This window comes from Notamacropus eugenii, chromosome 1, assembly GCF_028372415.1.
Source record: "Notamacropus eugenii isolate mMacEug1 chromosome 1, mMacEug1.pri_v2, whole genome shotgun sequence".
Taxonomy (NCBI): Eukaryota; Metazoa; Chordata; class Mammalia; order Diprotodontia; family Macropodidae; genus Notamacropus; species Notamacropus eugenii.
The window spans coordinates 617,710,598-617,734,826 of NC_092872.1; the positions used below are offsets into that span (position 1 = coordinate 617,710,598).

Genomic DNA, 24,229 nt, shown 5'->3' on the forward strand with positions numbered 1-24,229 from the left:
AGGATGGAGGACAGACCCTGGAGAGCTCCTTCATCTTTGAAGAAGGGCATCCAGGGAATTCACCTCATTGTTTCCCAACGGTGCTCTCCAGTACTTCCTGACCTCCAGAAACTCATCATTCTGCAAAATGAATTCCACTCTGCAACTCACATCTCCTGAGATCATTTCCCATTCCCCACCCCCCCCTCCCCCATTAGACTGAGTTTCTTGAGGGAAGCAAACTGTTCCATGCCTTTCTTTGAATTCCCATTGCTAAGCAGTGTCGAGCACATTGTTGGCCTTAATAAATGTTTAGTGACTATTGACACAGCTGCCAGAATCCCTCCTGCCTCTAAGATAAAATATAAACTCTTCCGCCTTATCTTTCCAGCCTTATTTTGTTACTCCTTTCCTGAGCTCCACATTCGTATTAAACAGGGCTGCAGTTCCTGGAACCTCTCCTCCAATCTGGGCATTCAAAGACATAAACCCATGCCTGAGTTCACTCCCATCATATCTCCACATCTAAGAATCCCTTCTTCCAAGGCTTAACTAAATGTGCCCCTTGAGTGAAGCCTTGCACTTCCATAATTGTATTTGTTAATGTTCTCCTCAAATTACCTTTGTGACTGACTTCTCTGTGAACGCTGACACATCCATCAGTATAACAGGTAAGTCTTTTAAGGGAAAGTCATTTTTGACTCTCCAAAAATTAGCCCAGTACCTTTCACAGAGAAGAAGCTTCATAGATACTTGGTGAATTCGTTTGGTTAAGGGTTAGAATGCTGCTTAGAACCACTTTTGAAAGATCCTTCCATTTACTCTACATTCAGAGAAATGGTTTATCTCCCCTTCCTAAATATTACTTCCTTTCCCTTATGTTAATTTTTTAATACTTCAGAAGGGCCATCATTTCCTCCCTCTGGGTACTTCAGTCTACCAATGCATATAACAGCCCTTCCAAAACTTAGCACTGTCTTGGGCTGCAATAGCACCAATCCCCTTCCAATCACATGCTAGGTATTGGAGTTTATTCTAAATCTTTCCAATTTAGCAGGCCCAGCCAAAAACTGTGCTCCATTGGTATGCTATTAAAAACCCTAGGGTTACTTCCACATAATGAATGATGAGGCTTTAGAGTAAAATTTCCAAGAGAAATGTTAACATTCTCTAAGGCTAATGTTCTCTAATATTAGCATTCTCTTTTTGGGGGGGGGGGAAGGGAGGCAAGCAATTGGGGTCAAGTGACTTGCCCAGGGTCACACTGCTGGTAAGTGTCTGAGGCTCTGGATTTGAACTCAGGTCCTCCTGACACCAAGGCCAGTGCTCTATCCACTGAGCCACCTAGCTGCTCCTTAAATTGTAATCTCAGCTTTTCCTCCTGTGACTGGTACGAAGCCCTGCACACAAAAAGTGTTTAATAAATATTTTGAAATATATATGAGGCAGTACATCATTAAGAAGTGGGATAAAGTCATATGCCCTCTGTAAAGTCTGAGGATTAGCAAATTTCAAGTAAGAGTTTTTAAGGAGGTGTATAAACTTTTTAAAAACATGTTTGGATAAGTATTTCAAAATAATTGGTTTTTTTGGTAATACTATGCATTTTATTAATTTAAAAACACTTTTTTGAGAAGTCCAGTTAGGCAACTAGGTAGCACAGTGAAAACTGGATGTGGAGCCAGGAAGATGTGAGTTCAAGTCAGACCTTGGACACCAGCTGTGTGACCCTGAACAAGTCACTTAATGTCTGCCTCAGTTCCCTTATTTGCAAAATGGGGAACACAAAGAGTTCATAAACATTTATTAAAACCTACTCTTTGTGAATTATCGAATTACTAATTACCTAAGACTTTAGTAATTTATTGAGAATACAAAGAAAAGTAAAAGACTGTGAAATATTAAAACAACCTATGTTCAAACAAGTTACATACAGAATAAATTGTAAATAATAGAGAGGAGGGCACTAGAATTAAAGAGGATGGGAGAAAGCTTCCTACAGAAGGATCTTTGGTGGGACTTGGAGGAAGCCAGGAGAGAGAGCATTCCAGGCACGGAGGACAGCCAACGAAAATATGCAGTTATCTTCTCCAACGGACAGCAGCAATATGAAAATACTCTGCGTGACTGAACACGTTTAATCTATACATACATACACTGCTTGCCTTCTGAAGGAAGGGGGGGGTGAGGAAGGGAGGGATGGAATTTGGAACTCAAAAATTATAAAAAAGAATGCTAACGTTTTTACGTGCAACAGAGAAAAAAATCCAACATTCTATTTTTAAAAAAAAGCAACAAGGAGGAGGTCAAGTAAGAAGACTGAAAAAATGGGGTAGGGGCCAGGGAGAGGAATGTCATAAAGAGCTTTCAATTCCAAGTTGAGGATTTTGTATCTAATCCTGGAGATGATGAAGAGCTGGAGGGGTGTCTGTGTGGGACATACACCTGCTTGGTTTCTGTTTTAAATCTAGTTAGATTTAATAGCACCCACCGACCCCTCGGGGTTGCTGTGAGGATGAAGTTAGATGTTGGCCAAGTACTTTGCAAATTCTTAATTATTATTATTTCACCAGAGTACTAAAAGGGCCCATGACATAAAAAATAATTAGGAACCACTGTTCTAAAAAAGGCACCTACAGAGCTTGGTTCAAATTATTAGTCGCCTCCCTCTTCCCCGCCCCCCAGAAGCGGAGCTATCGCCGATGAATCGATCCGCGATATTGTGAGCAGCAGTTTCGGCCCGCCCCTCCTCGAGAGGCAGGACTCGGGGCGAGACCTCTAAGCACCTTCCAGCCCTGTCTTTACAGAATTCTTCTAGGAAAACCTTGCCCAAAGGCCGATCAAGGCATTCCCTATCCTTCATAAGGTGAGGGCCGAGCGCTTGCTACACCTCTATCGATTTCAAGGACTCCAAGCGCTGCCTCTCCCAAGAAAACAGGGCTTGTAGGCGGGGCTTGTGATTTCTCCGCCCCCTGCGCCCGCCTCGCTCCGCCCCTCGTGACTTTCAATCCCCCGCCCGCTCCCACGACGGGCCCCTCCCCTCAAGCCAAGCCTCAACCCGGCCTTCCAGAAATAAACTCGGGCTTCGCCGCCGCGAACTTCGCAGGCTCCGCCCCATTCCGCCAACTCCGTAGGCTCCGCCCCATTCCCCCATGGCCTCCCAGGGGGAGGGAAGGGCCGGTCGAATCAGCTCTGCGCGAAGGTGTCGGGACTCCGCCTGTTGCCCGCATCCAACTGAACGTTACCTCGGGTCGACAAGCCAATCAGAGCCGACGCCCGCAGCTCCTCGCGAGAGGTGAGGTTGAAGCTGCCTCCGCCATCTTGGAGATGGGAGCAGACGGGCGATGGCTGCGATCCTGCTAATGCAAACAACAATACAGGCGTATTAAAAGCGTCCTGGAGTGAGCCGAACTTTCTCCGCTTCGGTCGGCTGGCTCTAAAGAGGGCAGCGAAGTGTCTAAGTCAGGTGCGCGGTGGCGGCGGCAGCAGCTGCTCCTGCCCGCCCCTACGGCCCCAAGCCGGAAGGATGGTGCAGTCCTGCTCCGCCTATGGCTGCAGGAACCGCTACGACAAGGATAAACCCGTTTCCTTTCACAAGTGAGTTTCCGGAGAGCGGCACGGGAACGGGATGAACCTTAGCCTCACCGGGGGCGAGGGGGCGCGCGGAGGGTCAGGCAAGGGGGCGGAGCCGGGCGCGTGTCCTGGCGGGAGCGCGGCGGCGGCGGTGGCAGCAGCAGGACGAGCGCGTGCGCTTATGAGGGGGCGGGCCCACCGAGGGGGCGGGGCGGGGCCGGCGTGGTTCCCGGAGGCGCGACGCGCGAACCTTGAAGAAGGGTTCCCAGCCAGTGTCCCTTCCGGCCCGCGGCGGCACCCTCCGGCCCTTGGTGACCGCCTCCCGCGTTCGAGGCCACAGCTCCGACGTGATCCCGTGTGGCAGCTTCCGAGGACACGGAGAAGGTCGGCCTAGGGGCCACGAGCCCCCTTGGGCCTCGACCCAGGCCTCTGCGCCTCTGAGGCCTCCTCCTCGGGCTTCCCGACGACTCGGAGCCCGCAGTCGGGGAAATGGCCGGGGCCCCCCGCCTATTCCGAACGAGCCCAGGCTGGACCCTGGACCGGAAAGCGACGGCAGAGATGAGGCTGGGAGAGCGCCGGGCCTGGAGTCTGCAGGACCCTTCCTAGCTGTGTGACCGTGGGCAAGTCACCGGGAGCCGCGGTCTGCCTCGGTCCCCTGATCTGTGAATTGGGGGTGTCGTGAGCATCCGATGTGAGGTTTGCCAAGGGCCTTGCGAACCTAAAGCAGTTGTAATTTCACTATTGTTATTAGACTCAGCGGGTGGTTGGTGAGGCAAGCATTTATGGAGCGCCTACTGCGTGCAAAGCGCTGGGGATACAGTGACAGATGTTTATCGTTAGCTGTGTGTGACCTCGGCGACCCAGCGCGCTTCTTGGAAAGACCCGCGTGTGTTCAGCCCGTGGCTTATAATTTGAGTGGAAAAGCTTGGTTTCCTTCCTGCCTCCACACCCCTGTAAAGCCGGAGGCTCAGCATGCCCCTCTGTAAAAGGGCTTGTTTAGCTGTCCGTGCCTCTCACCTCCCCTGCCCCCAGTATCTATGTCTGTCTGTGCTGTCTGTCTCTCTGTGTGTGTGTGTGCGCCTTATGTTCATATACATATATATATACACGTATACGTATGTGTGTGGCATTTTAAAACCTCTACTCTAGTGCTTTGATAAGTCTTGGAGATACACAAGATGAAACAGCCCTTGCCCTGAAGGAGGCACCATCCTATTGGGGAGTCAGCATGTACATCTGCAGCTTCCGGGATCTAGAAAGGCTTCTTGTGGTCTGATCGAGGTTGAAGGAAACAAGGGATTCCAGGGGGTGGAGATGAAGGGCATTCCAGGAATTTGCCAGTGCACGGCTTCTGAGTAAGAAAACGGGATTGTCATGTGTAAGGAACGGTAACAAAGCAGTTTATTTGAATCAGAGAGTGTGGGAAGAGGAGTGATGTTTTGTAAGGCTGGAAATGGTAGATAGGTTATGGGCAGGTTGTAAAAGGTTTTAAAAGCCAGAGGAGTTTATATTTGGTCCTGGCAGAAACATGAGTTGACAAGGTGGTGACATGAAGTTAGGGACGTGGTAGGTAAATGGGCGGGAATGGTTCGAGACTTGAGGCCAGGAGGCTAATTTGTAGGTGAGATGACCCCAGACTAGGGTGGTAGTATTGTGAATAGATAGGAGATTGACGGGAAGGATGTTGTAGAGGTAGAAAGGATGAGACTTGGCGACTGATTTGCATAGAGGATGGCTTGGTTTGTGGACCTGAGTGGGAGGATGGTGGTGCCCTCCACTAAAGCAGAGAAAATCTTTTGTGAGAGGTTAAAATGAGATCATGTATTTTCTTTGCAAACCTTAAGTACTATCTAAATTTCAACTGTTGTTATTAGAGGAGGGGGGTGGGAGAGGGGGGCCACACAGAGGGAAAGTGAGCAGCCACCAGGGATCCCTAAATAACAAAATATCACTCAGCAGCAGCCAGAGGTACAGAGGCTGACAGTGTTTTGCTCAGTAATGCTGAGTGCTTTCCTGTAAATCAAATCTTCTTAATTCTGAACCATTTTTGTGTAGTAGACCTCTATGACAGTCTGGTGAAACCTAAAGACCCCTTTTTAGAATGTTTTTAAATATATAAAATACAGAGGATTACAAAGGAAACCAATGATAATGAAATACTGTTACCCTCTTTATACCTGGGAAAGTTTGCTTCCTTGAAAGGCATTTCCCTAATGGTTAAGATTTTTTTTTTAGATTTTATCCTCACTATATCAGAAAATTAAATTTGATTTGACCAGTAAGTTCTAGAGAAGAGAAGTGTTGTCACAGGTGACTTCAAAAAATTCAAAAGACTACCCTGTGAAATGATAATTAGGGCTGTTATTGATTGGCCCAGCTGGACGGAACTGGAAGCAGTTGTTGGGCAAAGGGGGAGGGGTAAATCCAGAGAGATTTCTAGATGACAAAGTTGAGAAGAGTTCCAGGCCTGGAAATCCAATAGGACCTAGTTCAAATTTGGCCTCAGACACTAGCTGTTTGATTCTGGGCAAATTATTTAACCTCTGTCTTGTCTATTAATTGGGGATAATAATAGCACCTGCTTCCCTGGGTTGCTGTAAAGATCAAATGAGATAATTGCATGGCACTTAGCACAGTAGTTGTCCAAAAATACATTAGATATCTTGGGAAGTAATGAGTTCCTAAGAATGATAATATCAGCATTTATATTGAACTTTACATGTATCATCTCAGTTTATCGCTGGAGGCCTTCAAGAAAAGGTTAAATGGTTAAATAATCATTTGTTGGAGTCATTTTAGCAGGGATTCTAGTTTACTAAGTGACCCCTCAAGTCCCTTCCAAGTGTGCCTACTTTCTGAGAATCATTAATAAAATTTTAACTTGAAAAATAGATTGAAACCATTTTAGGTAGCCTTCATTTAAAAAAAATGGACTGAAAAGCTATCTGTAGTCACATGAAAAAATGTTCTAAATCATTATTGATTAGAGAAATGCAAATTAAAACAACTGTGAGGTACTACCTCACACCTGTCAGATTGGCTAATATGACATAAAAGGAAAATGTTAGATATTGGAGGGGATATGGGAAAACTGGGACACTCATTAATGTACTGTTGGTGGAGTTTTGAACTGATCCAGCCATTCTGGAGAGCAATTTGGAATTATGTCCAAAGGGCTATAAAACTGTGCATACCCTTTGATCCAGCAATATCACTGCTAGGTCTGTATCTCAAAGACATCCCCTCAAAAAGGGAAAAGTACCTATTTGTATAAAAATATAGCAGCCCTTTTTGTGGTGGCTTAGAATTGGAAATCAAATGGGGATAGCCATCAATTCTGGAATGGTTAAACAAGCTTATAGTATGTGATTGCAATGGAATATTTTTGTGCTATAAGAAATGGCAAAGCAGGGTGATTTCAGAAAACCTTAGAAAGATTCAAATGAACCAATGCATAGTGAAGTGAACAGAACCAGGAGAACGATGTGTACACAGTAATAGCAATATTATTCAGGGAAGAATTGTAAATGACTTAGCTATTCTCAGCAATGCAGTAATCCAAGACAGTCTCAAAAGACTAAGGGATACAATCCACCACCAGAGAAAGAACAGATATTGTTTAATATAGACTGAATGAAGCATGCTGTTTTTCACTATCTTTCTTTCATTTTTTTTAATACTCTAGTCTTCTTGTACAAAATGACTAATAGGGAAATGTTTTCCATAATTAATTGTACATGTATTGCCTATATCTGATTGTTTACTGTCTCAGGGAGGGGGAAGGGGACAGGGACAGAGAGGGAAGGATAGAATTTGGAACTCAAAATTTTAAATAAAATTGTTAAATAATTTTTTAAAAGTTAAAAGTATTTCATTTTGCTATTAAAAATCAACTGAGAATTCTAAATTAAAGAATTAGAAGATTTAAAACTGGAAGAAATCTGAGAATCTAATAGCTTCCTCATTTTATAATTCACTTTAAAAGAACACCATATACACTTAAGAATTTCAGAGGGGGGTCCTATCCTCTATACCTTCCTTCCAAATGTGTATTTTAGCTAGTGTCTAAAAAACCAGTGTTTTCATTGTCATGTGAGGACAGCCCAAATAGACTTTTAACTGTCCAAATTCACCAATTTGCAAAATTGCTGTTTGACATGGACTGGGTACAAGTACATGTGCCAATTAAACACTAGATACTTCATTAGTAAGAAAGTTCAAGTGATGACATCAACCATCCAACATGCATTGGTTGAGTTCCTACTCTGTGTTCAGTACTATGAAGGAGACAGAAGTATAAGCTTCCAAGGATTTTCAGATCTGTTTAGAAAGATGACTGACACTTGTGAAACAACAGTAAAACACTTTAAGACCATAAACTTATGTGTACCAACACTTCTGTAGAAGCTTAGAGGCAAGGTTTAATGAGGTATTGGAGTCATTGGGGCTTCATGTGGGGAAAAGAATATGGTTTTTCCTTGGAAATTTGAGGCAGGTATTAAAGTAGAGCAGATTTGCTAAAGCTTTTACTGATAGTTACCGCTTTAAAGACGAAAATAAGCATTAGCAGAATTTCAGGGGACTCTTACAAACTTTTCATTTTCAGGATTTTTCTTTTGTGATAGGAGTACAATGTAATATTACTGATATTTTGAGTAGCATTATTGATAGTTTAATAAAATGGATTTTTCCTTTTGATTATGTGATTTCTTAAAGTTGACTAAAATTTTTAAGTGTAATTAAACCAGAAGTCAAAACATTTTTATAGTAAACCATATAACTGGTTTAGTATGGAGCTGAGTAATATGGAGCTGACACCAAAAGTTTTGCAAAGCATTTTACATATATTATCACATTTGATCCTCATCACAGTCCTAGGAAGTAGGTCCTATTATTATTTCAATTTTAATTATCCATCTATTTATTTTTAAAGACTGGGTCTCTCACTCTCAACCAAGCTGGAAGTGCAAGTCCCACACTGATCAGCACAGGAGCTTTGACCTCTGTTTCCAGCCAAATGATTTCTCCTTCTTAGACAATTTGGACCCTCCATCCATCTCCTCCTTTACCCTTTCCCTCCACATTAATGCCAAACAATACAGATATCTTAGCCTGGTGGAGCTCAGATCTCCGCAGTTCAGGACTCCATCTCTTCACCACCAAATCCTGAACCTCCTTGGTAACCAGAATTACAAGTATATATCACCGTACCAGGCTATTATCTCTATTTTACAGATGAGGAAACTGAAAGGGCAACAAGTGAGGCAGTACTTATACTCAAGATCTTCCTGACTAATTCTGTTGAGATAAATATTAAAATTTAGGCTCATGTCCCAACATGACATGACATGACATGTCCCAAGCTGGATTTGAATTGGGTCCCGAGTTACTTCAGCATCCTGTTTGAAAGAACAGGTTGAGGAGAGGCAGCCTGATGGAGGCAGGAAGACTTATGCTTGCTGGCTGTGTGACTGTGAGCAAATCCTTTTTTTATTCTGTCATCTGTAAAATAGAGATGCTATTTATTACCTATATTGCTTTTCTGAAGGGTTGGAGGAGTTCAGGTGTCCAGCAGCACTCATGAGAATTGAAAGCATTAAACAGAGGTCAGCTGTTACCTTGTTAACCAAGAGTTTTCAGTCTGTTCAACCTCCTCATTTTGCACACAAGACATCTGAGGCTCCAGAAGGGGAAGGGATTTACCCGAAGTCCCATAGGTGGTAGATAGAATGACTGGGCTTCCTCTGACTCCACATTCAGCTCTATTTCTACCATTCTGGCAAGTGCCAATCGTTGTAGAGATATGCTAATTATGTGCAAATTCACATGTCATACTACTAATATACTAAAAGGAAGTTCTAATGAGGCTCATCCATGAACAAAGCATAGAAGTCCAGAAATTCAGGCAATGTTGATATTTTAGCATGCAGTCTTGGACCAGTCATTTCTCTGGGCCTCAGTGACCTCATCATTAAAATAGAGATGATCTCCAAGATTGATTTCATTCTCTTCTTAGGAAAGATCATAAAATTATGAAACTTGATGAATTGAAAAGACTTTAAAGGTCATGGTGTGATAGAAATAATGTTGGATTTGGCAGACGACCTGGATGTGAATCTTGGCTTGGCTGTACCTCATCACATACCATACATCACAGAGATGTGATCCTGGGCACATCACTTACCTCTCTGGCCTTCAGTCCCTTTCTCTAAGATGGAAGGATTGGACTAGATGAACTCTAAGAACTTCAGCTCATAATCTAAGATCTTCTTGTATAATAGCATATATTTACATAGCAATTAAATTTTTTTAAAGTCCTCATGGGCATTATCTCATTTAAGCTTCACACAGTCCTGTGAAGGAGAGGCTACAGGTATTTTGTATTTTACTGCTGGAAACTGAGATTCGCAGTAACTTACCCATGATGACATAGCTAGTGTCAGAGGCAGGTTTTGAACCTAATTTTTGGGTTGAACTCTAGGTCCAGCAGTTATCTACTATACCAAAAATGCCTCTCAAGTTCAGCTCCCCTCATTTTACCCATGAGGAAATTAATTTGTCATTACATATTTTATTTTTGATCTAGACAAATATTAAATTGTCAACAAATTGCCAGCTGAATAAAGTCTAATCTCAGGCTTCGGTGATAACATCAATGTCCAAAAAAACTCTGATACCCTTTAAATACCAACATAAATTTCTAAAGCAAGATCTTCCTCCACATAGACATAAACTTTTAGATTTTTGTGGGAAAATCTGTTTTAAAAAACCAGACTTTTAAATTTGAAAATCAAAGCAAATAAACTAAGAGTAAATAAATATTTTTCAACCCATTCATATACATCTTCAAAGGACTGTTTAAATTTCTTTCTACTTTCTCAGAATGATTTTCTGGTTGGGGAAATAGAAGCTAAACTGGACTGGCCTCAGAAAAACAGGAAAACTTAAAGCTACCTTCTTAGGAGCCCTGCTGGCAGCTGGGCCAGGAAGGGAGGAGAGAAGAGGGAGAGAAGAAGGGAGGAGAGAAGGAGTTATGTTGGCTTGGTCTAGTTCTCCTACTCCTCTCCTGTTGGAAGCATAGTAAATGGTCACAATAATTCTGAAAGGCCTTCATTCTCTTCTTGTGGGTAATGAATTAATTAGGAGGCAAAACACGTGATGTTTTTTCCCCATTTTAAAATTTATAGTCACTTAGCATTATATTGGTTCTTGTCATGCCTTACAATGTAATGATCTCCAGCAGATCACTACCTCGATGCAGTTTCATCATGTCGGAAATGAGGAGGTAGCCTTTAAGATCCCTCTCTACTCCAAAGAGTATTTGTTTTATCTGACGTTGGAATAGTCAGAGGCACCTGTAATACACAGGCAGTCATTTTATGTTCAGTGCCATAATTTTTTTTCCCATAAGATGTCTCCCAGTTTTGTCCTAATGTTGTCCTGGTTAGATGCTAATTAGGGATGTTGAAAGTTAACTAGAGTAAATCTTGTCCAAAAAGTTACTAAGAAACTCGTTTACTCTTATTTGTAGGTCTCTTCCCTGCCTCGGGAATCCAAATAGAAATTATTTCTAGTTCTCTTCACTCGAGTATATGTTCTATAAGTATTTAGAGAGTAATATGGAATGAGTGTTAAAAAAACATAATTTGGGAATATTGTTGCATTTTTTTTTTTTTTTTGGCTCCTATGGCTCATTGTCCTGGGTGGAATGTGACTGAACCAGAAAATCATTTGCTGCATGGCGAGTAGTAGCTGGCCATTATGCATCTACTTATGAAGTTAAGTACAATCAGTGATATCCTAAAATGCTTGCCTTTTATGTAAGTTTTCAGTTCTTTTTCTGAGTTTATAGTTTTTATTAAACTAAATGTTTTACATTATGTCTAAGGGTTATTTTAAAATAATTTTATAAAAACTAATTTTTTACTACAATTTTGGTAAATGAAACTGCTGATGATTTCCTGCTTCATTGGGGTTTTTTTTTGTTATTGTTGTTTTACTGGTTAGGCTCTATCACTATATAAATTCCACATGTTTAGTTCTTTGGAGAAAGTTTAGCTTCTGAGTTGGGAACTTTTTTAATCCTTAGAAAAAGGAGATTGTTAAAAAAAAAAAAAAGAAAGAAAAAGGAGATTGTTGAATAATAATTCTTTTTCTCTGAAAGGTGCTTTACTTCAAATTTTTACCTTTTCACCATCTAGAAGACAATTACATTCCTTCAGAAATGAAATTTAACTATGACTTATTCAAATGCAATTAATTCAGTTCTTATGCCAAATGTGTTTTGGATGTTTTTCCTTTGTGAATCTTCTAAAATGCTATTAAAGAATAAAATCTAGCCTTTAAAAGCCAACGTAGATAAATGGAGCTATTCTCTATACAAAGTTACATTCTGCATTTAGACTATGTACTTTTTAAGGTAATAACTCTTGGCTTTGTGATTAAAGCTAGTTATTTTTTTCCTCCCTGAAACCCTACTCCTGTTGGCTTTCTCTTGCTTACTGGTGACTGACTCCTAGTACTTGAAGACTGTGCCAGTGGAGCATAAACTGGGGTAGTTATGGCATTCATTAATGGATTATGTATGTGTTCCAGGACTGGCCTACATAAATGCATACTAGATCATCTCATTTTCAACTGCATGAAATGTTGGTGATCTCTGTTAGTGGACAGGAAGTATCCTCAATGACGAAATCTTGGAGCTTTCAAAATTTAAAGGAAAATAATTTTATGAATTCCTTTTAAAATTTCACAGGCATAACAAGATGACAGAATTGAATTATTCTTTTGTAGGTTTCCTCTTACACGACCTGATCTTTGTAAAAAATGGGAGGCTGCCGTTAGAAGAAAAAACTTTAAACCCAGCAAATACAGCAGTATTTGTTCAGAACACTTTACTCCAGACTGCTTTAAGAGAGAGTGCAACAATAAGCTACTGAAGGAGAATGCTGTGCCCACAATATTTTGTTTTACTGAACCACAAGACAAGGTGATAATGATTTTTTAAGTTAAAAAAGGTCTTATTAATTTTAAATGGTTTAAATGGTTTCATACTTAGTTTTGTATCCTACCCCAAGGTTACTGTACTCCTAAACAAATATGATGCTACACTTTGGTTTTCTGCTAATCATCTGAAAACTCAGTCTCAATATATTTTTCTTTTTAAACGATTGTCCAGAATCTTTATATTCCCCTTTACATAAAAACAAGGTCAGAATTTTTAGAACTTCACTTTCTTTGAAAGTCTTTTAACTATGCTTCACATAATGGCATTTTGGTTATTCATGCTGGTTATGGAGATCACTTTTATTGGGATTGACTGAATTATTTTGCCTTATTGTTTTAGAATGAGGACCTTCTGGAGCAACAAGAACAGCTCCCACCTCCTCCTCTAACGCCTCCTGTTTCCCAAGTTGATGCTGCCCTTGGATTATTGATGCCACCTCTTCACACCCCTAATAATCTTGCAGTTTTCTGTGACCACAACTATACTGTTGAAGATACAGTGCATCAAAGGAAAAGGATTCAGCAGCTTGAAGAGCAAGTGGAAAAACTTAGAAAGAAGCTCAAAACTGCACAGCAGCGGTGCCGGAGACAAGAACGGCAGCTTGAAAAGCTCAAGGAGGTCGTCCAGTTTCAGAAAGAAAAGGATGCATTATCTGGAAGGGGCTATGTGATTCTGCCCAATGACTACTATGAAATAGTAGAAGTTCCAGCATGAAAACATCCACACACATTGATGGGGCAGGATTACAGGGCGTTATCAGATGAACAGGAGGTTCATTTGAAAAAGTAAACATTCTTAATTTCTTATGTAAAGGCACTTCAGGACTTTAAAACAATAAAATTGATGTGTAATGTTAAAATGTAAATTTTTTTTGTCCATAGTAATTTTAGTTTTTTTACAATTTGACAAATTTTAAAAGTTACAGACTAACCTCAGAGTGACATAAGTTTATAAAAACTGTTTTAAGATAGAGTATTTGTTTTTTTCTATTTTCGATATTTATAAAAATAGTATAAAATCTGAAGTGAAAAAAATTTCATGCGGTAAAAATGATGTAAGTCTAAAATGAAAAATTATTGTAATCTGTTGATTGCAAGAACTGCTGATGAAAGTATGGGTCAGATCTTGGAACATACCTTGTCAGCATAAATTGACCATATTTTAAAATTAGACAGTTTATTCATCTCTTTGCATCACTTGGCCAGGCTGGGTTTTTTTTGTGTCAAAGGTTTACTCATCTTTGGGAAGGAAAATATTAAAATGCTTTCAGATTTGACAGTTAATTCTGTTCTTTCTCTGCATCCTTTTGCCTAAAATGTTTTCATTGTAATGACTCAAGAATTTTTGAATGTTGGTAACCTTTGCTTTACAGAGTAGATACATTCTAGCTCTGTCGACCATAAAATGAATTTCTTTTAGGATTCTACTTATCTTCTCCATCCCTCAACCCTATTCCTATTATGACACATTTCTACAATGGGAAAAAAAAACTTACAGTAAACTTAAATTTTTTGGCAAGGAAGGGATGGATAAGGATGATAACAAGATAGATACATGGCATACTCTTGGTTCATTTCTCCATATCCCTTTTGGTCTGAGTATAAAACTCAGAGCACATTTTATAATGTATTAATAGAGCTGATAAGTAATGTCATACTTCAGTAAGTATTCCACCTTCATGGACTATAACGTAAAATTCCCTTAGGTTCCTTTCAGATAGAAAAAAATTAGTTTTTTAAATTCCCTACTTTATCATAACAATAGTAATAATAACAACTCACTTTCTTTTCTAGCACTTTAAGGTTTACAAAGCATACGTTTTTCTCAGTATAAGTGCTTAATTCTTTATATCAAATTTTCTAAAAGTGATGGGAAATAGATTTTAAAAATAATCTCATTAACAGTTCATGGACTTTTCTATTAATGGTTTAACCACAAAGATTCTTAGTAGAACTTTTAAGAATTGGATTCTGGCTTAGATTTGCCCATAAAGAAGACTGGTGAAACAAGACAGGGGGCCATTCCATAAGAAGAGTGGGAGATACATTCCTGGGCAGCTAGATCAATCAGCAAGTATTTATTAAGTACCTACTATGTACCTAGCACTGTGCTGGCAATTTAAAAACAAAAATGCAGTCCCCTCAAAGAGCTTACATTTTATTTGGGAAGGACTTACACTTGTCTAAGTGTAGAAGAGACACAATGAAGTAAAAAATCTGAGAGTCCCTCCTCAACTTTATCATCCCTTCCCAGGGCTACCCACTTCTCTGACAGGTCAATTATAGTAATAATCTCTTGCATTTTATCTAGCTAGAGGATTACCTTATGCCAGATATGCCAGTATTGAAACCTAAATGTGTTCCAAACCAACCGCCCACGTGGAGAAGTTTAAGCATTAGACTTCCATGTTTAACATAAAAATATTTTCAAATACATTGGATAATGACCTTATTATCGGTAGAGTTGGATCAGATAGGGGTTAGAGCTGTGAATTCATTAGTATAGGAAACTTGGAAGTTGAGGGAACTCTCCATGCACCTTGGTGCCTCTATAACTTAAAGTCTTAGTTGCCCAGAGTACTGAGAAGTTAAATGACTTATCCAGGATCACACAGGCAGGTCAAATCTATGCACTCTACCACACTACCCAGTTAAAATACGGGAATTGCAGGTTCTGAGTGATTTACCCAGGCCTAGCCTTTTGGACTTGGATTCTTGATGGCTTAATTTTTCTAAGGAATCACTGAAAAAAATAGAAGTATTAAAAATTAATTATTTGAACTACATTTATTCTTCACTAATGGCTATCAGCCCAGCATTCGTTTTGAATTGAAATTAGGAAGCTATCTCTAGCCATGCCTGGACCCTGTGCTGCCAATCAAGTGAAAACTATTGCTAAGCATTATTTTGTTTTCATGTTTTCCCTCAGCATTTGTTAAGGAATATGTATGGGTAAATGATTTACTCTATCTTTACATCATCAACCTGAGGTTGTTTCTATGCAAAAATCTGTCACTGTTTTCAATCAGTATTTTCTCTCAAACTTCACTTTTAATTGGACTAAATATTCAACTTACTATAGAGATAAAAAGCATAGTGATGTAGCATTTTATTTTTAACTCTCTTGCCTTATCAGAAATAAATACTGATCTAGGGAGAACTGAACCATTAACACCTACTTACCTTTAAAATCTGTTAATGCTTTATGGCACGGATTCTGAACCTTTTTTTTTTTTAAATGTGTAATGGACTCCTTTGGCACTCTGGTGAAACCTATATACCCCTTCTCAGAATGTTTTTAAATGCATGAAATAAAATACATAGGATCACAGAGGAAACCAATTATATTGACATACAGTTATAAAAACATTTTCTAGCCAAACGAGTTCATGGATCCCAGGTTAACCTCTGAAATAGGATGAATTTGGAGTCAGCTGATTGTTTCTGATTTGAGATACCTAACTTTTAAAATGCAGATTGTTGATGTAAACTTTGTTGTATTATGTCAAAGAGTAGGACTTTTAGTTTGAAAAAGTCTGTAAAAGTACCATACAGCAAAATTTCATTAATTTAGGTGATTTGAGGAGACCAATATGAATTGCAGAATATTTTAAAAATAGATGCAATTACCCATGGTGGTAGAACATGCCTGTGATCCCTGCTACCAGAGGGCACTGATTCAGGTGGATCACTTGAGTCTGGGAGTTATACGCTGCAATAGGGCTAAAGCCAATCAGGTGTTCACACTAAGTCCAGTACCAGTTTTGGGAGAAGAGGGATCCACCAGTCTGCTTTGAGTGGGCAGGTTCAGGTCAGGAACAAGTAACGTTCTCTTATCGATCAATAAGTGGATCAGCTTGTCAGTGGACACTATCCTTTCATCTGGATGAGACAGGAGGACTCAGCCTCAAAACATGTAGTCTTAAAAATTTCAAGTACATACTATTTCTGTTTTGTTGCATGGGCCCTATATCCTAGAAATGGCCTACTGGATGTGTCTCCTTGAATATATATACATATATGTGTGTGTGTATATACATATATGTATATATATAGTTGATTTATATTGATATCATTTGCAGGTAAGCAATATAATAAAATTTCTTGATTCATTTGAGTTACACTTGCCCTCTATAATCTTATATCACTTACATTAGTAGATCCTTTCATATTACAATACAAAGCTTTATGTGAACATCTTCCAGATAAGTCTAAATTAAGGAGGTTTTACTGTAATGCAATTTAGAGAAGTATGTTAGCTGTTTACTGAATTCATGTTATATGTACTAAAAATTAACTTCCTGTCTCCTGACAGTAGGGAAGCATAATGTTTACAAATTGTCAGCTGATTGGCCAGTTCTTTTTATTTAATGGAAGAAGGAAATTGTGGTAAAAAAAAATTTTTAACAAGGTATATGTGTGATTCCTTTCTCTATGGTGTCATGCAAGGATGGTGAAGCCAGGTTGAGACTTCATTTGGTTTGATAGTTTACATTTCTGGGAATATTTATATTTTAATAACAAGAATTCCTCAGCCTCCCAAATCCACCTTGCCCCCATTCTCATTTTGACATAAATCACATGAAAAGTGATTTACTTAAAAATCTGTAAGGCATTCCAGAATTTTTAAAGGAAAGATGTCACCAAATGGTAGTATCAGAATCTGTAAGGCAAAACCCAAGCCAACTGCCCATTCAGCTTTTTCTAGGGGCCTTGTGAAAGTAAACAACCTTTGAAGGTTCCTGCCTTTAGTTTAACTGTATTATTTCAGGTCAGTATTGTGTACAGTGCTGTGTTTAAATATTTTTAAATGTTCATGCGAAAACAAAAATGCCAAAGAACTTGCATAGTGGTTTAAGAAATGAAGATGGATTATACAGAAAGCAAAAATAATTGCACTTAAGTAATAAATATCCTTTTCTAGGACTATGGGATTTGACCATGAAAGGTTTTATTCATGTGAAGGACTCATGAATATTTTTAAAGCTATGACAACCTGCTGATAATCTTAATTTTATTAATCTACCATCTTGAAATTTTATACTTCCTGTCTTAGTTCTTAAGCCAAGATTTCGTAATTAACAAACACTATTAGAGTTGTGCCAGGATCAGTGATACTCGATGAATAAATGTATTTTAGTTGGTAAAACAAATTGTTGCTGACAAATTTCAGACTTGATATTTAACATTGTTTAAAAGAAAAAATTTCACCAAATGAAATACTTGCTTATACTCAAAACTACTTTAATAGCAAATTAAATATTTTAATAAAAAAGTTTTAAAGTATTTGACTACAAGTATTCAACTAGTCATTTCCTACATATGATGAATTGCAGCACCATTACCCTCTGATAGTGCTTTATTTTTAGAACAGAAAACATTATGAAATGCCTTTGTACCAGGCCCTAAAGAAACTTAATTATAGGAAAAGTATTATAAATGCATCAGGAAATCTGAATTTATTTGGCAGCTCTGTCACCTGCTAGCTATATAAGCTTAAGCCTGTCATTAAACCTCTAAATCTGTTACAGATGAGGAAATGGGTCCAAGAAGAGGTTACTGACTTGCAAGTTTCCTTTAAACTCTAAAACAAGGTTTGATACATACTGATACCAACAATTTCCCTGTGGCAACTAGAATTTGCAACTGTAAGAGGAAAGGAAAAATTAGAACTGTGTGTGGATGGGGAGGGGGGAGAAGAGAGATGTTTATTTTGTTTTTGCCTAATTACCCCAACTCTAAAAGAGAAATTGTACTTTCCATAAGGGAGTGGAACATACATTCGTGGTGGAAGGATGGGCCTGCTGCATCCGGCAAGGAAGTGACTAGCAAGAGTACCTTTCCCAGCCACAAAGAGGGAGGATGTTGTAGGGCTAGGCAGACAACAGCTCACACTACATAGGGGAAAAAGCACTGGCCTGGGAAAAAGACCTTCTTAATAGCTTTGTTCACTAACCATCCCTCTCATGTGCCGCAGAATTTTGCTGAGCTTACTGGCCTATGTGATTAACAAACTACTCCCTCTTCCCTTTTTAGAGAGACATTTTTTCCAGTTCTGGAACACCTCTCCTGTTGATAGTCTTTCTAAGATCACTGACCGTATCATAGCTCAGGAATCACTTCTGCCAATTTTTTTAAAACCCTAGAACAGTCTGTCTTGATCTGGTAACTAGAACTTACTACTTAGTTCTTTGTTACCTCTTTATATCAAATTGATAGTTCTTCCTAAAGCCCAGATAAGATATTTCCCCGCTTAAGAAACTTCTGTAGCTTATCCTGTAGGATAAAATAGAAATGCTTTCCAAATTATTGACATTCATTTGCTGGCTGGCTTCAGCCAGACTGTTCTCCCTCCCTCCTCATGTGTTCTTTTCTAGTCAACCTGGCCTGTTCTCTTTTCTCCATGCAAGATATTCTGTCTCACAGCTATGCCCTTATTGCTGAATGCACCCCCCTTTTCACCTTCATCTCTTGAAATCCCTATGTCTCTTCTAGGCTCAACTCAAACCTAGCAGCCTACAAAAGGCCTTTCCAGATTTCCTCATGTTAGTGCTCCAATACTCCAAATTACTTTTTATACATTTCACATTAATTTCTCTATACTCTTTGTTTTTTCCAGGAGGATAAAAATTGCATTTTATACGTTCTGTTAAATATTTTCCAATTATATTTTAATCTGGCTCAGTGTTTTCTGGGGAGTGTTGCAGGCAGCAATACCCTTGTATGAACTTCGCATCCATACTTTCATTCTGCCCTACAAATGTTTCACTTCCATAATCCACACATTTGAAATTCCTAAAATAAATCAAAGTCATGAGTTGAGGAATAAAGCATCTTAAATTGAGATAAGAGGGCAGCAAACCTGCCACTCAGGGATGTCCAGTGGATTTTTCCACCCAAAGAGACCCCTGAAAAAATTTTTATAATTTTAGGAGAGGGAGAGGAGACAATATGAGATAGCAAGGCATGATCCTGAGACCCCAGTGACCCTTGGTAGTCTAGGCAAGGAAAATCATTCTGGCTGTTTTGCCCTTCATGCCATAAATCTCAATAGAAGGGGCAGGGACATCAAAGGCCTAGATGCAGCTTAAACCAGGTTCCTCCACAGGGTAAGATCTCTAGATTGGGGGACCTAGGATATGGGTTAGCTCAACCTAATCAAGAGTAAATATCTTGAGTAGGAATGCAAGAACATTATTGAAATTGACATTACAAGGAACATTTAATGGTGTGGCAGTCCATGGTACATTTGATATTAACAATTTTTGTCATATTAACAATTTTGTTACCCCCATCCTTTCATCTCTGTTAGTGCTTCAACCTTCCTTCCTAAACTTCTATATTCTCACCACAACCTCCACTCATGTCACTACTGTTGAAGTCAGGGAACCACAATGTTGAGGTCTGAGGTGCTTGGGACCACAAAATACCAACACCCTGGGTCCTGCCTGAATGAATTTGACCCAAACCTTTCAGCCAAAGGAAAACAAAGTTTATTTAAGATTTGCCATATTGGGTTGACTGTTTAAGAAATCTCACCACTTGTGGTGCTTGAAGCAGGCCAGATAGAGTCTGAGCTAGATTGAAACTGAGTACCTTCATGGAGACAAGAAGGATCTTATACACAGAAAGACTATGGGAGGGATCTGGGGGTGGTCTAGTAGTTTGGGGTGATGGGAGAAGGGGTTTAGGGAGGGTCTTGCAACAAGTATAAGGAGTTATAAAATTTATATAGATTATTCTATAGTAAGATGTGTGCCAAGTATGCTTACTAGGTGTCCTGGGGTGGGATTAGGGAGTTAAGGAGTTGTTGTGTTGTTGTTGTGTTTGTCTTTCGTTCTTGAAAAGGACCATGACATCAAGATGATGACATGACTTGCAGTTGACTTTGATTTGAGGGGATGCTGTGCAAGGTCACCAACCTTACTTTCTTCTCCTGAGCAGTCTGGGTCCAGTGGCCTGATATTCATCAGGACGACTGGAGATGGCCCAGGATGCAATGTGAGACCCTGGCCCTTTCAGGCTAAGGTCTTATAACGTTCTCACTTTGAGTGAGATACACCCATTCAATGAATAAGTTTCTTTAAGTTGGTTGGTCGTTGTCCTTTGTCTTCAAAGAGGACCAAAGTGACATCACTATGATCAAGTGAAATTTCAGTGTGTCTGACCATGGCTGATCAGACCAATACAAGTTCAGAATGCTCTACCACAGGTTGGGCACAGTCCGTGTGAATATTTGGAATGGATATTCCAAATTTGTGCATCCTACGTTTACTTTGTGCTGTCTCAATTCTCCTTTGCTCAAACAGCACAGCACCCTTTCTGATGTGGGCACACCATGCTGAGTGGTCCTGTGCCAGTGTCTCCCATGTTGCACAATCAAATCCAAAGTTCTTGAGAGAGACCTTGAGAATGTCCTTGTATCACTTCTTCTGACCACCATGTGATCACCTGCCCCATGTGAGTTCTCCATAAAATAGTTTTTTTGGCAAGTGTACATTTTGCATTCAAACAATGTGGCCAGCTTATTGGAGTTGTGTTCTCTTAAGCATAGTTTGAATACTTGGCAGTTCAGCTCAAGCAAGGACTTCAGTGTCTGGTACCTTATCCTGCCAAGTGATCCTCAGAATCTTCCTAAGACAGTTCAAATGGAAGCAATTCAGTTTCCTGGCATGACACTGGTAGACTGTCCATGTTTCACAAGCATACAACAATGAGGTCAGCACAACAGCTCTGTACACCTTCAGTTTGGCAGTGAGTCTAATACCTCTTCTCTCCCAAGCTTTTCTTCAGAGTCTCCCAAACACTGAGCTAGCTCTGGCAATGTGTGCATCAACCTCACTGTCAATGTGTACATCCCTGGAAAGTACACTACCAAGGTAAACAAACTTATCCACAGCATTCAAAATTATTCCATTTGTTGTAACCAGTGGTTCCATGTATGGATGGTGTGGTGGTGGTTGATGGAGCACTTGTGTTTTCTTGGTGTTAATTATTAGACCAAAATTAGTACAGGCAGCAGAGAATTGATCCATACTTTGTTGCATCTCAGCTTCAGAGGCTGCATTGAGTGCACAATCATCAGCAAACAGAAAATCATGCACCAACACTCCCTCCACTTTGGTCTTGGCTTGTAACCTTTTCAAATTGAAGAACTTACCATCAGTAGAGTAGTTGACCTTGAGGCTATGTTCATCCTCATTGAAAACATTTGATTACATGGCTGAAAACATCATGAAAAAAAGCATGGGAGTAAGCACACAGCCCTGTTTCACTCCACTGGTGACTAGGAAGGCATGAGAGCATTGTCCATTATCTAGAACCTGGGCAAATATGCCCTCATGAAACTGATGGACAATATTGATGACCTTCTCCAGGCAACCAAATTTTGACATAATTTTCCATAAGCCCTCATGACTAACAGTGTCAAAGGCCTTGGTCAGATCCGCAAGCATTGTGTACAGACCTCTGTTCTGCTCCTGGCATTTCTCCTGGAGTTGTGAGGCAACAAACATCATATCAACTGTTCCTCAGCCCTTTCTGAAGCCACACTGGCTCTCAAGTATATGACCATCTTCCAAGTGCAGTATCAGCCTATTAAGGACGAAGCAATGACTAAGAGAGAGATCCCTCTGTGATTGTCACAGAACAATCTATTCCCTTTACCTTTATAGAGATGGACAATGGAAGCATCCTTGAACTCCTAGGGGATAGCCTCCTCTTGCCATATAACCTGGAAAATTTCAGTCAGTTTTTGTATGAGCAATGGTCCCCTTACCTTGTGAATCTCAGCTGGAATAGAATCAGCACCAGGTTCTTTGCCACGTGAAAGGAGCCTAATGGCCCTCAAAACCTCTTCTTCAGTTGGAAGTTCAGCTAAGGAGGGACTGACTTCAACCTGAGGTAAATGATCAATGGCCTCAGCATTGACTGATAATGTTCTATTGAGAACACTATGGAAGTGTTCAGCCCACCTCTCCAGGATCATGTCCTTATCACTAATCAATGTGGCTCCATCAGCACTGAGTAGTTGTGATGCACCAATAGGTTTTTGGTCCATAAATAGCTTTCAGGGAATCATAAAAATGCTTTGGATTGTTACTATCAGCATAAAACTGAATCTCATCTGCCTTCTTATTGAGCCAGGAATCCTGCTTCTCTCTAAGCTTTGCTTGTACTTTGCTTTTGATGGAATTAAATGCTGCCTTCTTAGAGAAAGAAGAGCTATCCTGTTGGTAAATCCTGTGGAGTTGTTGTTTTTCATTTAGCAGCTTCTAACTTTCCCCATCATTTTCATCAAACCAGTCTTGGTGTTTGTGAGTGTTCTGACCCAGATGAGCAAATGCAGTGCTGTACATCAAATCTCTAAAAGCTGCCCACTCCTTTTCTGCTTCACTGTTGCCAACTGTGTATTGGCCCAACTTTCCCTCCAAGTTTAAGTAGTTGCTGAAGGGATGGCCCATTTAAAAAAAAAAAATCAAACTTGGAGGAGAAGACCCTCAGGGTTCCTGGGTAAAAGAGAAACAATTACCATTTAGTAATTACATTCACTCTGTGCTAGGCGGGTGGGATGAGTAGTCCAGTCTGTGAGCTTCAGAGTGAATTGTGTTTGAGGCTGGCTCTTTGAGCAAGAGATGTAGCCAGTAAACCCAGAGGAAAAACGGTAGCTTTTGGGGGTGGAATGTGGAGGAGGAGGAGGATGAGAGCTGCTACTCACTCACAGGTTGTGTTTGTCCTTAGTTCTCAAAGAGGATCATGACATCAAGATGAAGACATGACTTGCAGTTGACTTTGATTTGAGTGAGTTCTGAAAGGAACAAGCACTTTTAGTATCTATTGCGCAGGTATTTTACCCAAAATTCATCAGGAAATAGCCCTGCCCTGCCCACCCCCCCACCCCCCCACCCCCCCCACCCCCGCCCGTGGAGGTGTGATTTTAGGCCTGAAATGTCACTAAGTCAACCAACAGTCAGGGGTGACCAGGAAAAATCAGGCATCTCTCATCAATGTCTTGTTAGACAAGATTAATGGAAGGAGAGTACACATACATCTAAGAATAGGATACCTATGATTGGTCAGTGAGTAGTAAATGTTGTTATGACCCAGTACACAGCCAGTTCAGCCGCTATGCAGCTGGCTCTAAGTGATAAAATGTATAGGTGCAGGTGGCTACTGTGGTAGGAAAGGAGATAATGGTTCCTGCTGGGTCAGGCTGTCCTTGAGTTGGAGGTAGACTGTCTGAGATAGTGTTTTGAGGCTAGAGAAATGTGATTTTAGAATTGGTGTCCAAGCACATGTACCGAGCACCCCATTAGAACCAAGATTAAGGAGAACTAGTAATGGTTTCTTGCTGAAAGTAGGACTTCAGCTTGAACAAGCCAAGAGTCAAGAAGTAGAGTTGATTCCAGTTATGGAGAACAGCCAGTGAAAATGCTGTAGATTGAGGAGGTAGGAAGAGCAAGATTTGACAATAGATTTTACATGTAGGATGAGTGAGGATTCAAGGATGAGCCTGGGGAGCTACGTAGGTGTTCTGAAGAGTAATGTAAAATTGAGAAGAATCTGGGGGGAAAAAATCTGAATTGGATTTAGGAGTGGCCTTGTCTGCACATGAAAAGGCCAGGAATTGACTGAACCATTATCAGAGAAAAAGAACTATTTCCTGGAAACT

General features: G+C 40.1%; 1 protein-coding gene across 3 annotated transcripts; it reads left to right on the forward strand.

The window, feature by feature from the left end:
- The first annotated feature begins 401 nt into the window (after positions 1–401).
- On the forward strand, positions 402–13,842 carry THAP1 (THAP domain containing 1). Of its 3 annotated transcripts, XM_072635047.1 has the most exons (4): positions 402–3,576; positions 11,276–11,372; positions 12,346–12,541; positions 12,899–13,842. In XM_072635047.1, the coding sequence occupies exons 2-4, from the start codon at positions 11,314–11,316 to the stop codon at positions 13,271–13,273; spliced, it is 630 nt and encodes a 209-aa protein (XP_072491148.1). In that variant the 5' UTR covers positions 402–3,576; positions 11,276–11,313; the 3' UTR covers positions 13,274–13,842. The 3 variants fall into 3 exon arrangements, with proteins under 3 accessions (XP_072491148.1, XP_072491147.1, XP_072491149.1); XM_072635046.1 differs by lacking the exon at positions 11,276–11,372; XM_072635048.1 differs by lacking the exons at positions 402–3,576; positions 11,276–11,372 and adding an exon at positions 3,766–4,243.
- Positions 13,843–24,229: the final 10,387 nt, after the last annotated feature.

Excerpts from the sequence above, each read along its gene's own strand:
- THAP1 (XM_072635046.1), top strand. The coding sequence starts at position 3,506 with ATGGTGCAGTCCTGCTCCGCCTATGGCTGCAGGAACCGCTACGACAAG. Across the intron at positions 3,577-12,345 it reads AAACCCGTTTCCTTTCACAA|GTTTCCTCTTACACGACCTG; the intron begins GTGAGTTTCCGG and ends ATTCTTTTGTAG. Across the intron at positions 12,542-12,898 it reads TTACTGAACCACAAGACAAG|AATGAGGACCTTCTGGAGCA; the intron begins GTGATAATGATT and ends TTATTGTTTTAG.